Source organism: Macaca nemestrina, chromosome 5, assembly GCF_043159975.1.
Source record: "Macaca nemestrina isolate mMacNem1 chromosome 5, mMacNem.hap1, whole genome shotgun sequence".
NCBI lineage: Eukaryota > Metazoa > Chordata > Mammalia > Primates > Cercopithecidae > Macaca > Macaca nemestrina.
Genome location: NC_092129.1, coordinates 143,864,503 through 143,878,842, shown reverse-complemented (window position 1 = coordinate 143,878,842; position 14,340 = coordinate 143,864,503). Strand labels below are relative to the sequence as shown.

Genomic DNA, 14,340 nt, shown 5'->3' with positions numbered 1-14,340 from the left:
GTGGCGGGCGCCTGTAGTCCCAGCTACTCAGGAGGCTGAGGCAGGAGAATGGCGTAAACGCGGGAGGCGGAGCTTGCAGTGAGCTGAGATCGGGCCACTGCACTCCAGCCTGGGCGACAGAGCGAGACTCTGTCTCAAAAAAAAAAAAAAAAAAAGGTCAGAGGAGGGAATCTGATGAGAAAGGAGAGGACAGCGGATGATGGGGCAGCCTTGAACTGAATCTCTTGTTTTCCCAAGTGTCATCCATGGTGGAGCATGGACTTTGGTTTTCACCAAACGTTGCAGGGGTGAGCAATAAATGACTCTAGGTGTTTGCTATTATCTTAGCAAAGATGTTAGTGATTATGTCTTGACTAAAAAAATAACAATTTAGGGGAAAAAAAACCACTTGGTAACATACTATCGACTTTATTGGAAGGTATTTGGAGAAGAAACGATTACTATTTCCAAGATTCTTCTTTGTATCTGACCCAGTTCTCCTGGAAATTCTTGGACAAGCCAGTGATTCCCACACCATACAGGTATAATCGAAGAATCCGTGATCTCAATTGCTTTTTCCACAACATACACAATCAAGAATAAAAGTGAAGAATCTTAAATGAAATCTTAAATGAAAAATCTTAAAATGCAGGCATTAAAGAACAGTATTACAAATTACATTGATCATAAAATGTCATATTTTCTGTGTATTTGGAGCCTGTCATCCTGATGCAGTCCAGCAGTGTTGAGCGACTATGCACTGACTATGCCATTCCTAGCTGTGTGACCTTGGCAGGCTTCCTAATTTCCCCATGCCTCCAATCCACATCTGTAAAATCAGGATATTAATGGTTCTCACCTCACAGGACCGTCATGAGGATTATATGAGATCATGCATAGCAAAATCTCTAGCACACAGTATGTGTTTATTAAATGGAATTTATCATTATGAGTATTTTATTCTAAATATTCTTAGACCAAATAGGGGTTATATTTTGGATTCGTCCTTTTTTTTCCTTTCTGAATACTTCTCCAATGCTTTTAGCCATTTCCCAGAGCAATACTTTGGAAGAGGAAAAGAAAAACCATAGCAAACTGAGAGTGGGAGGCACGGAAGGGCCTATCCCAGGGCCAGTTCTGGTTTGGAGATCTGGGAAACGGCTAATGTTCCTTGTTGGTTTCCAGGGACTTGTAACAATGAGAAAAGAGAATGGAAAGGCTCTGTGAAAGGTGGAGGTAGAGCTAGGAGAGAGGGCAGGACTGAGCTGTATCTGGGTGGGGAGGAGGGGGGCGGTGGTATGGTCCAGTCTCCATCTGGTGGCAGGTGACAGTCCTTAGTCTAATCTGCATAGCATGAGAGGGGGCTGTTTGCAGGACCTGGAGAAAACATTCTGTAGGGCTTGATTTTAAAAAGTAGGCCTCCAAGCCAGTCAAGGGTCAAAGCAGAGTCTCTCTATGTTTTTTGAGACAAAAGTAAATAACCTTTTAAAAAGACACAAAATATTAAGGCTTTTAAAAACATTTTAGCGACTTTTGTGTTCAGCCTCATGTGTGATGTTTTCCTGTCTTACAGCCGCATCTCCCTGCAGTATCTGACAACATCAATGAGGTGACATTTCATGCAAAAGACTATGATCGCATCATGGCTGTCATATCAAGAGAAGGAGAAAAAATCGTTGTAATTTACCTTGCTTTAAATTTTGTTATTAGAATTTCTTTAAAAACTTACGTTGAGGAGAGTGCAGTTCTCTTACGGAAAAAAACAGGAGAGGGAGTTCTCGTTCTACAGCCCTGGGCTATGTTAAAAACTAGTTTAGATAAATCCTTTAACTTCTCTGAGACTCATTTTGTAATTTATGGAGTGAAAGTTTTGGACTAGATGATCCCTGTAGTTCCTTCCAGCTATAGTATTAGATGATTTTACCCATATTTAAAATGTTTTGCATAAAATATGAAACTGTTTGCTTGGCATAGGGTACTATGATTTATTAAGTGTGCGTGGAACATCTGTAAAAATGCCAAATTATTATCAATTTATAATATCCTTGTAATTTTGTTTTAGTTGGATAATTCTGTTATGGCCAAAGGTCCTGTGGAGATTTGGCTTCTGGATTTGTTAAAAATGCAGATGTCATCATTACATAATATAATTAGATCCGCTTTCTATCAAATCAGTGATTCAGGATTTCAACTCTTACCATTCCTCAGCCACTTTCCAGCACAGGTGAGAATACACAATGCTTAAGTAATGGTGAAAAGAAATGGAAATAAAGGGGAAGGATGCTTAGGAGGTGGTTGGCCTGATGGTGTGAGGCAACTGTAGCTTTGAACTAGGTTAGAGTGGCCTACTCACGCTCATTTTAGCCTCAGCTCCCAACCACCTGCTTGTCAACCTACACCATTCTAGACCAACCCATCCCATCTCCCAGAAGAGGGTATGCCACTATTTTCCCATAATTAAGGATACATACATTGAGTCTAATAGATACATATGTGTGTGTGTGTGTGTGTGTGTGTGTGTGTGTGTGTATGTATTTGTATACAGAAACTCCTCGACTTATGATGGGGTTATCGCCCAACAAACTCATCATAGTTGAAAATGTCATTCACCAGAAATGCATTTAATACATCTAACCTACCAAATCATAAGCTTAGTCTAGTGTATCTTAAAGATGCTCAGAACACTTACATTAGCCTACAGTTAGGCAAAATCATTTAACACCAAGCCTATTTTATAATAAAGTGTTGACTATCTCATATAATTTATTGACTACTGCACTGAAAGTGAAAAACAGAATGGTTGTATGGGTGCTCACTCAAAGTACAGTTTCTACTAAATGCATGTTGCTTTTGCACTACCGTAAAGTAAAAAAAGTTGTTAAGTTGTACCATTGAAAGTTAGGGACCATCTGTGTGTATGTGCATGTGTATGTGTGTGTGTGTATATATATATACACCAATTCAGAGATATGATACAGATATAGATATGGATGTATGTAAAGGGAATGAACATACCTTTTCTTGACATGAAATCCATCTTGTCTTTAATTTTCCCTTCAAGCAATTAAAAATGGACATAATTTGTTGAGAGGCTTTTTCATGCAACTGGTGTTTTAGAAAGTGAAGACCTCAAAGAGGCCAGGGTTGGAGCAGGTGCCAGTGGTTTCATTACACTTTCACTTAAGAGAAATGAAAAGTGATAATTTGTGATCTGGCCAGAGAGAGTATGGGATAAAAGGCAAGAGATATCCAAGGAAACTGTAGGCAGTTTTTGCCCAAATGATATTTATTCTCCAACTACTCCTCCCAACCTGAGCTCCAAATCCTGAATTAGTGCACACAAAATGAAGACAACTGAAATGATGTATTATTTGTTCAAACCACAGAAGAACAGATATAGAATCAGCCTTTATTGGAGAGAATAATACTGTGATTTTTATATTGTATAACACCTTGGGAAACTTTAGTATTCTTATTAGCATTATTACCTTTGTGATCAAGCTTTATAAAATACTTTGTTGAATTGAGCAAAGAGTTCCTGAAACTAAATCTACATATTCTCCTTCTCCAGCCCGTGTATATCCTGAAGGAGGGGCTCAGCCTAAATTAGACTGAGGATTTAGCATTACGTAGAGAGTTGAGAGCAAGTTCAGAACAGTGGTGAAGTTGGACAGGGTGTAGTAGGAAAGATGATTAGTTTCAGGGTTTTCTCTAGTGTATGTGTGTGTGTGTGTATATATATATATATATTCTTTTAAAACATGTTTTAAAGATTTGAATGCAATGGATCCTTGCTGCAAAAATTTGGAAAAATGCAAAAAAAATAAAAGTGGAATACATAGGTGATGGGTTGATAGGTGCAGCAAACCACCACGGCACACGTTTACCTGTGTAACAAATCTGCACGTTCCACACGTGTATACCGAAACTTAAAGTACAAATAAAATGAAAGTGGAAATAAGAATTTCCCATATTTCCACCACCTGGAAATTGTGGCTATTAATATTTTAGTGTATTCCCTTCCAATACCTTATTTATGTATTTATTTCTCTTTTTCCCTTTCTTCTTTTTTTTTTAAAAATTGACATATAACAATTGTACATATTTACAGGGCACATAGTGATGTTTTGATACATATAATATGTCTTATGATCAGATGAGAGTAATTAGCATATCCATCATCTCAAACACTTATTTCTTTGTGTTGGGAACATTCAATATCCTCCTTCTAGCTATTTGAAACTATATGTTATTCTTAACTGTAGTTATCCTACAGTGGTATAGAACAAGGGTCCCTATCCTGCCCCCGCCCGACCCGACCCGGCCTGACCACACACCGGTAGGGGTTCATGGGCTATTAGAAACTGGGTCGCACAGCAGGAGGTGAGCGGCGGGCAAGTGAGCATTACTGCCTGAGCTCTACCTCCTGTCAGATCAGCGGCGGCATGAGATTCTCATAGGAGGGCGAACCCTATTGTGAACTGAATTGTGCATTCGAGGGATCGAGGTTGTGCGCTCCTTATGTGAATCTAAACCATCCTGCGACCCCCGTCCATGGAAAAATTGCCTTCCTTGAAACCGGTCCCTGGTGCCAAAAAGGCTGGGGACCACTGGTATAGATCACTAACACTTAGTCCTCTTACCTAGCTATAATTTTATGTCCTTTAGCAAATCTATCCCTATCCTCCTCTTCTCCTTACCCTTCCCAGCCTCTAGTGTCCTCCAATCTGCTTTTACTTCTCTGAGGTCAGCTTTATTTTAGCTTCCGTTTGTGCGTGAGAACATGTGGTGCCTTCTCATATTGTTTAATGTGCTTATTATAGGCATCGAATAATATTGATGAGAATGAGCATTCTTACTTTGCTGTGCTGTTTTGTTTTTTAATGAAATGTCCTCTGGTTTTCACCACTAAGTCGCATGCCTTTTTAGACCGAGTATAAAAACATAATTTTAAGTTCTTCTTGGTGACTCAAGATAATGATTATAAAGACTTGCCGTTGGATAGACACCATTATGCGGTGGGTTTTGGGGTCTGCTGATCTATTCGTCTTTAAGTCAGGCAACCTTACACTGCTGTGCTTTTGTAGTTTTTCTCTTTGTATTTCCTCCCTTGGACCATCATCTGCTGCTGACAGGGCCAGAATCTGCTTGCTTTTGGGGGGCTTCCTGACACTGGTTATTTTCTCCAGATCCCATTGCTCACTTCAGCCACGTGCTTTCATTTATCTTTAGCTGCAGCCCCCAGGATTGGCCACTGCTCTAGCAGGAAAAGTATCAAAGTCCCTGATAAGGCAGGGACAGAAAGAGGGTTTTATTCTTTCTTTTCTCACTGTTGAGCCCATGCCAAGCAATATCCATATACTGCTCGCCCTGCTTTCAGTCCTCTTTTTTGGTCCAAATGACGTTGGATCTGTCATTCGACTCTGGATGAATGAGAGCTCCCGAAGGGACAGCCATTTCAGTGAAGGGGCGAGGGTGGGCATTCTCAGACCACTTTTATTACCTTTTCTGGGGCAGAAATTGTAGGCTAAGGTGACACCCTCTCACAATTTCTTTATGCCTTCATCAGGATACAAAGAATACAAGCTTCTCCTCTTCTCATTTTCTGTCTCCCTCTCTCTTCTATAGATAAGTGTAGAGACAGAAAAGTTGACTTAGATAAAAACATGGATATCAGAGAGAGGGAGCAATCAAGAAAGGAGATAGGCAGCGTATTGTTTTTAGAAGAGCAAAGAGAACTTTGGGAAGCCCTGCTCAAGAACAAGCAACAATAAAGAGTTCCTTTGCTTTTCTTGAGAAAGAAAAATCATTGCATGGAAATATCCAATAGTCTCAGGCCCTCTGTAGAAAAGTTTCCTAACCATCTTCTATAACACACATTAGTTCAACAAATGGTAGCCAGTATTTTAATGATCATTAATCCATCTACTATGAAATAATTAAATATTAACGGTTAAAACTTTAACTGTTTCCCTCCTTTGGGAGTGAAGAAATGCAAGTCAATGTGATTTTTAGTTTAAAATGTGAATAAGCGACCACCAAATTGTATTGCAGATGTGCTTTAAATATTTGGTAAATTTCAGTATTTTTCTGCTGGATCTGTAGGTTGGACTTCTGGGAATTCAGATGTTGTGGACACATGATTCAGAAGAGGCTTTACATAATGCAAAAGATGACAGGAAAATCATGCAAGTGACCAATCAGAAATTTTTAGATATTCTAAATACTCTCATTAGTCAGACAACACATGATCTAAGCAAGTTTGATAGAGTGAAGTTCGAAACTCTAATTACCATCCATGTGCATCAGAGAGATATATTTGATGACTTGGTAAGGCATCTTTTTTTTTTCTTAATTTGGTGTACTAATTAATAATGAACAGTTAAGAATTGTATATGTTGCCTAACTTACATGAACTTTCCATTTACTTGGTCCTTTTTCATAACTGTGTCTGTCAATATCATGTCCACAATATTGTATATTTGTATTGGATGGTTTACACAACCATGTTATATATTCATTTGGCACTCTGAAAGTCTGGAACCATCTGATGTGATATGAACCAACTAATTTTCCATTAAACCAAATAACCAGGAACATGATATAATTTAGATCATAAGCTATGCTGGGTCGATTGGAAAAGGAGCACAGATGGAACGGAATCAGGCTTCAGAGCACTCTCACGGCTGTTCGTCCAGTTGATGGTGATCATGGGCTTGATTTGGGCAAAGTTCTGTAGGGTGGGACTAAGAAGGGTAAGTGTTTGAATTCCTTTAGAAATGGGACTCTAACCAGTGGCCTTGACCAAGACCAACTTCTCCTAAAGGAAGGATTTTCTATTACAGGGTAGGAGCCCCAGGTAATTTTGAAATGCCGCTGTTTGATAATCCTTACCTACCATTTAAACTCCTATTGCTTTAGTCTACTTGATTTGATACATTTTAAAGGTATCTCTGTCCTTCATCAGAGACACATAATTCATACAGGTTGGGTCCTGTGTTAGAGAATGTGATCACAGACTACCTGTTTTGAACTTTTGTCAAAAGTTCTGATCAGATAAGTTATATTTATTGAAGATTACTTGAAGGACATCCAGTCAATCCATCCATCCCCCTGCAACCCAGATCCTTGCTTCTCAAAGTATTACATGCCGACCAGTGCTTTGGTATCACCTGGAAGTTGGTGAAAAGAGCAGAATCTCCAGCCTCCCTCCTCCCATCCAAGACCTACTGAATCAGAATCTGCATTTTATCAAGATTCTTAGGAGATTCATATGCATATTGAAGTTTGAGGAAAAACTGCTCTAGGATTTATCTCTGGATTAAGCTAATATCAGAAAGCTGCACACTTATATTGTTTTGACCTTCCACGGACTAGTTTTTACTAATTGCAATTACCATTATACTTTGACTTTAATTGACTTCCACCTCAAGAAGCACTAGTATGGAGTTCATTATTGTATCTGCTGTCAGCATACATTTTAGGATGTTGTCTATACATCTCTCACTGGCTCCTAAAACTGAAGTCCTGTAAAAGAAATTTCTTTTAAAATTAAGTGCTGAGCAAACTTTACTTTACATCCAGAAGGGATTTTTTAAAAAACCTGTACATAAGGAAAACTATGAAACTATTTTCTTTTATCTTAATCACCATTGAACTGTTTGCATCCCAACTAAATGAGATCTCATGGCCAACATATATGCATTTTATTTTTCCATGTACAATTACTAGAACAACCTGATATACAGCAAGAACTCAATAAATATATCAACTATTCTTTTCTTCTCCACCTCCTCCTTACCATCTTAACAGATGGTTGAAAGTAGCTGGCCGAGAGCATCCCCATGGCCTTGAGTCCTGTGTTACAGAGCATTCCCTGGGGGTGGGGCCAGACTGTGTTACCTGAAAGTAACTCAAGGTGATGAATACAAACTGTGCTTTAGGTGGGAAGCCAGTCCTTAACTAAAGGAGGAAGCAAGATCATGACCAAACAGCAAACAACAATAACGAAAAGCAGGACTGTAAATAGCAAGGCATGTGGCGGCCTGGTCAGATGGAGATCTGAGCGTTGTATAGTAGCCACAAGTCCATTTTTTAGTGTCAACTGAATGACCTGAAAGTGGGTCTACTGGGTTTAGTGAAGGGGGCGACTTACCACTTCCTGTGTTGATTCCTCTGAATGGGCAGGACTGGTGTTTCACGTTTCACTGGAAAGTCAAGAAGCTTCTCAGAATGTGGTTGTGATGGAATGGAGTTCCTAAGGTTGCTTACCTGGTTTCTCTTCGAATGGACCAGGTACTAGAGCTTGCATCCATGGCCACGGGAGCCCAGTACCTCTTGTCTCACCTGTATATGCTGATGACTAGGCGGATTGGGTGGCTTGGCTATAGTGCTGGTGCAGGGAGACACGTGCTTATGTAACTATGTGTTTCCCTGCTTAACCCTTTAGTGACTTCCGACTGCCATGAGGACAATTCTGAAACCCCTTCCCATGGCCCTGTGAAGCCTCAACTCTCATGCTTTCTCTAGATCCCAGGATGTCTCCCAGCTGTACTGACCTTTTTTCAGTTCCTTGAGGATGCCAGTCAGATCTTGTGGGCATTTGCCTATAGCACTTACTCTTCCCACACCTTCATTATCCCTTTCATTCCCCACTCCCAGTGGCCCTGGCTAATTCCTACTATTTATCTGGGTTTTAGTTGAGATGTTTTCTTCCTCTGAGTGCCCCTCTCAGATACCCTGGAGTAGTTAGGTCCTCCTGCTCCATATATTCATGAGCCCTGAATTTCGGTGGTGGTGCCCTTTGTACTTTATTGCAATGATTTGTTTCACTGTTTGCCTTTTGCTCTTTTCTGTAAGCTCTGGAAGCCTGGAACCATCTCTATCTTTGTTCACCTAGCACAGTGTCAAGCACAGGAAGAAACTCAATAAATACTTGTTAAATGAATAAGCATCAGTTCATCCAAGAGTGAATAAAAAAAACTGCTCACATGCTTATGTTTTATGATATTGCAATTCAGTATATAACTTTTTTTGTATTTTATGTTTTTAAGGTAAAAATGCATATCAGATCACCTACTGATTTTGAATGGTTAAAACAGAGTAGATTTTATTTTAAGGAAGATTTGGATCAAACTGTAGTGTCTATTACAGATGTTGATTTTATTTACCAAAATGAATTTCTGGGATGTACTGATCGCCTTGTTATCACTCCATTAACAGATAGGTAGGAAACGCAGTTTTTATTTTTTATTTTGTAATTTTAAAATGTGCTCAACATTATTTAAAGTTGCATTTGAAATATTAACAAAAACAGATTTCTGTCATACTGGGTATATGCTAGCTCATTAAAGTCAGCCTAACAATGAAATAACCACTTAAATATACATGTGCATTGAATTTTTATGAAGTAGAAAAAGATAAAAGAATAAAAGCAAGCTTGAATGTTGACTATAATTTAATGATGAATTTTAGATTGCAAGTGGAAAAATATTCCTAGAATCCCAAAAGAAGTTAAAATTGCCAAGAAGGAAGGTACCTTGGAGATCATGTAATTTAGTCTTTGGATTTTCAGATGTGGAAATTGATACCTAAAGTACATTTTCATGGCCAATATGAATAATTAGTCAATGGCAGATCCCATCACAATTCTTTCCATTATACGACACTAGGCCATTATTAGGTCTTTTTTATCCCATGACACCCAGTTAAGTATGCTGTGCATAGAAAACATTCAATAAATGTTGTTAGAATTGACTTAAATTGGGTTATTTAATATTTAGTGCCGCTGTTACTTTAAGTAGGGCTGCCTCCAGGTGAAATTATATCAAATTACATCTTCAGCCTCCTTTTGATTTATTGAACCTATCCCTTTTATATGCCCAGTGCCGTAGAAACATAAATTTGTCAGTGTTTTCTCTTCTATTGGTGTTTACATATTAAGCATCATGTCTCATGAAGCTTTACTAAGATCTTTACTAAGTTTTACTTAGATCCAAAACAAATACAACAGAAACTGGATCATGGATACAAAGAGATTTATTATATTAGTATTCTTTGCACTTTTCTAAATGAGTGAATTATTTCATAGTGAAACTATTTATTTACAATGGTGTGCTGGAGCTGACTTGCATCAGCCTGTGGTGCTTACCTGGTTTCTTTCTTTCTTTCTTTTTTTTTTTTTTGAGACAGAGTCTCACTCTGTCGCCCAGGCTGGAGTGCAGTGGCGTGATCTTTGTTCACTGCAACCTCTGCCTCTACCTACCAAGTAGCTGGGACTACAGGCGCATGCCACCACGCTTGGCTAATTTTTGTATTTTTTAAATAGAGAGGGGGTTTCACCATATTGGCCAGGCTGGTCTTGAACTCCTGACCTTGTGATCTGCCCGCCTCGGCCTCCCAAAGTGCTGGGCTTACAGGCGTGAACCACCGCTCCTGGCCTTTCCTGGTTTCTGTCTATGTGCATTTTGTCCCGACTTTGTGATATCGCATTGGTAGCTTGCCATTGACCACAGTGGAAGTGTTTATACAATAGAAATTGGCAAACATGAAAACCAGGTGTTTTTTTTTTTTTTTTTTTTTTTTTTTCCTGGAGAGCCAGTTGTTAAACATCTGCCAGCACAACACTGCTCATTTGGTTCTCCTGACTGTAATGGGAGGAAGGCCTGAAGGTTTTAAGTCAGGGTTGAGGAGTTTGGAAATTTGTCTCAAGAAATCTTTGGATTCACTGTAATACTTTTAATGAATATCAAGTACCCTAACCTTGTTTAGTCACTTCTTTTATGTGGGCTACTCAGACTCTAAAATAAACAGGCCCATTTCAATCGCACTGGACTTTTGCTTGCGCCATCCTGTAATGTGTCATCCCATACTCACAGTGCTTTATTGGATGAACGTTTGCAGATGCTATATCACGTTAGCTCAGGCCTTGGGCATGAACATGGGAGGCGCTCCCGCGGGACCTGCCGGCACTGGCAAAACAGAAACCACAAAAGACATGGGAAGGTGTTTGGGAAAATATGTGGTTGTGTTCAACTGCTCAGATCAAATGGATTTCAGAGGCCTAGGAAGGATTTTCAAAGGCAAGTGTCAAATAATATAGATTATTTTTGGTGAATTTATTTTTATTGCCCTTTAATGTTATTTTCTGATATAAATCCAAAGTGATGCAGTCTCACATAATCAACATTAGTATGGGTTGATCCATATGATATTGCCATTTTTCTAGGTCAAAAATGGGTGGATATCAACAATTTCTTATGGTTCAACACTATTGCTAGTGTTACAGTCTATGCATGGAATGTGTGTTAGATCATGAAAATGGAATCAATGTATAATTGCCTGAAATAATAGTAGAGAGGATCAAGATAGCAAACGGGGGACACATGTGGCTTCCCTCCCACAGAAATGAAATATTTTTAGAAAGCATAGCAACACTGGAAAATAAGAAGCGGGTGGCCATCAGCAGATGGAAAATTTTGAGAAAATCCTGAAAGGTAGGTAGAAGGTGTTTTCAGATGAACAGAGAAAAAAAATATTTGAAGACACATCAGCCTCAGAGCTCAGTCCTTGGCGGTCTTCTCTTTTCTATCTACATGCATTCTCTTGGTGATCTTATGTAGGCCCAAGGTTTAAATACTATCTGTATGATGACTCCGGAATTATATCTCTAGCTTGGACTTCTCCTTGAAACTCTAGATTCATTATATACAACTGTTGATTTAGCACGTCCACTTAAATGTCTAACAGGTCCAGATTCACTATGTTTAAAACCAAACTCCTGGCTGGGCACAGTGGCTCACGCCTTTGGGAGACCAAGGCAGGCAGATCATGAGGTCAGGAGTTCGAGACCATCCTGGCCAACATGGTGAAACCCCGTCTCTACTAAAAATACAAAAATTAGCTGGGCATGGTGGCACGTGCCTGTAATCCCAGCTACTCAGGAGGCTGAGCCAGGAGAATTGCTTGAACCCGGGAGGCTGAGGTTGCAGTGAGCTGAGATCGTGCCACTGCTCTCCAGCCTGGGCTATAGAGCGAGACTCCACCAAAAAAATGTATATATAAAAACAAAACAAAACAAAACAAAAAAACTCCTGATCTCTAGGTGCTCAGGCACAACAACAACAAAAAAACAACCCAATAATGACAACAACAAACAAAATAACCATCCCCCAAACAACTTCCACCTATCCTTTACTGTACTCTTTGTCTTATACTCAGATCCAATCTGTCAGCAAATACTGTTGTTTCTACTTTCAGAATACCCCCAAAATTTGTACTTTCATTTTGGCAGTGTACTATTTCCATTGTTTTGACGAAAATGTACAAATAATTAAACCTCTCTTTATCACTGGAATTAAATACGTATTTATCAACAGCCAGATATGAAACATTACATATGTATAATGGTTTGGGAGCCCTGGAGAAATGATTGTTATCAAGAAGGTACATTATAGAGTAAAACTTTACAAATTAACTGTTTTTCATGCCAGGTCTTGCACAGTCAGGTTCCTGGGGCTGCTTTGATGAGTTTAACAGAATTGAATTGCCTGTGTTATCAGTGGCAGCACAACAAATTTATATTGTTTTGACAGCAAGAAAAGAGAGAAAGAAACAGTTCATTTTTTCTGATGGTGATTGTGTTGATTTAAATCCAGAATTTGGAATCTTCTTAACGATGGTGAGAAAAAAGACTCTAAATGCAATTTAATTAGTTTAATTGTTACAGACATAAGTAAAACAAAGCATATGTTAGTAGATGAATGACCAGCTATCCAGGAGTCATGAGCTGTTCTCTCTTACCGTGTGATTTTTTTTTAGTAGTCGTTATAGCCCAGACGGAAGATAAAATAGTAATTTTTTTCAATTAAAAAAATTCAAATCCAGACCTACAGAGGTAATATACTAATGATAATAATGGATACTGTTTATTGACCACTTAATATAATATGTGTAAGGTGCAGACTAAATGTTCTATGTGCTATATCAGATGGCATAACTCACGTGGTTCTGCAGTAACAATCCCTAAATCTTGATTGCTTAAAGCCACAAGATTTATCTCTCTGTCACATGCCCACTGTGGGTTGACTAAGGTAGAGGTGGGAGGCCAGGGCTGCTTTGTATGTCCTTACTCTGGTACTTGGCCTGACAAGGTACCTGCTATCTCAATCATTGCTCTTTGCTATAGCAAAGGAAAAAGAGAACATGAAGAATTGTGCTCTGACTCTTAGAGTTTCTTTCCAGAAGTGACACAAAGTCCTAAGTCATTGGCTAAAGCAAATTTCATGACCTAACTTCAAGGGGTGGTGGGGTGGGGGAAAACGTGCCGTCCTATCATGCAACTAGCAAGAGGAAGGACCTGAAATATTCTCTCACATGTACACCGTATCTTATAGCTATGATAGTCCTCTGAAGTGGGTATTGTATAGCTGACTTACCTGAGGCTCAGTGAGACTTAAAAACTTCCTAGGTCACCCCGCCAGTAAGAGAAAGAAGAAGTTATTGTCTCTCTAACATCAAAATCTGACTGCTTAACCTCCACAATTGGTTTTTCTTTGACATTGAATAAAAGGAAATAAAAATAAAATTTCTGCAATAATTTAACAAGGTCCTGTACCAAAGAATTGTAACAAATTCAGTTACCCTGTGATTAAGGGTGAGCTTTGAGATTCAGTGTTGTAAAGATAGAAAACCAAAGGCATGAATAAACGGGAGTTTCTATACTTTTATGTGTCACCAGTTTTAAAGCTTTTATGTGTTTTCCATAAAGTTAAATCTCGAAGTTGCAAGATAACACAAAGCACTCCGAGTTTTTAAATGTCCCCATGGATAAAGATGATAAATTATAGGAAGCAAAATCAGAAATGTTTCTGATACACTTATTGTAAGCAAATATCCAGTAAAGCAGTTAGGGGGAAATAAGAATAATCTGAAAGTGTTGATTATAACTCAGGAAGTGGGATGAAGAAATGTACTCAGTGTAAAATTAAAATTACGGTCTAGAATTTTTAAAAAAGCTTAACATGCTCCCTGGATTAAGAATAATATTGGAAATAGCAATTAGATATTGCATTAAGCTGTGAGTAACTGAAACCTAAAAAAATTGTAGTTTAACATGTAAGGATTTATTCTCCTAAGATCCTTATATGGTTCTGCTCCATCATGAATTCCATCTTCAAGGTCACCTTATGACCCAAGATGCTACAGAAAGCATCACCATCATGTTGTAGCCAATTGACTGAGTCAACTCCCTTCAAACAAACATCAAGGGTATTTCATACAGTGTGCCCCTTCGCATCTCACGATGTAGAATTTAATCACAGCAGCTGCAAGGCAGGCTGGGAAATGTAGTTTTTAATCTGG

General features: G+C 38.8%; 1 protein-coding gene across 3 annotated transcripts in view; it reads left to right on the top strand.

The window, feature by feature from the left end:
- The window catches only part of LOC105474557 (dynein axonemal heavy chain 8), a 316,668-nt gene that overhangs the window by 136,125 nt on the left and 166,203 nt on the right, over window positions 1-14,340 (top strand). For all 3 annotated transcript variants that reach the window (XM_011729344.2, XM_011729345.2, XM_011729346.2), the window contains exons 39-45: window positions 419-521; window positions 1,553-1,657; window positions 2,042-2,203; window positions 6,085-6,309; window positions 9,033-9,205; window positions 10,882-11,060; window positions 12,471-12,658. In XM_011729344.2, the coding sequence (XP_011727646.2) occupies window positions 419-521; window positions 1,553-1,657; window positions 2,042-2,203; window positions 6,085-6,309; window positions 9,033-9,205; window positions 10,882-11,060; window positions 12,471-12,658 (1,135 nt within the window). The remainder of the gene's footprint in view (window positions 1-418; window positions 522-1,552; window positions 1,658-2,041; window positions 2,204-6,084; window positions 6,310-9,032; window positions 9,206-10,881; window positions 11,061-12,470; window positions 12,659-14,340) is intronic.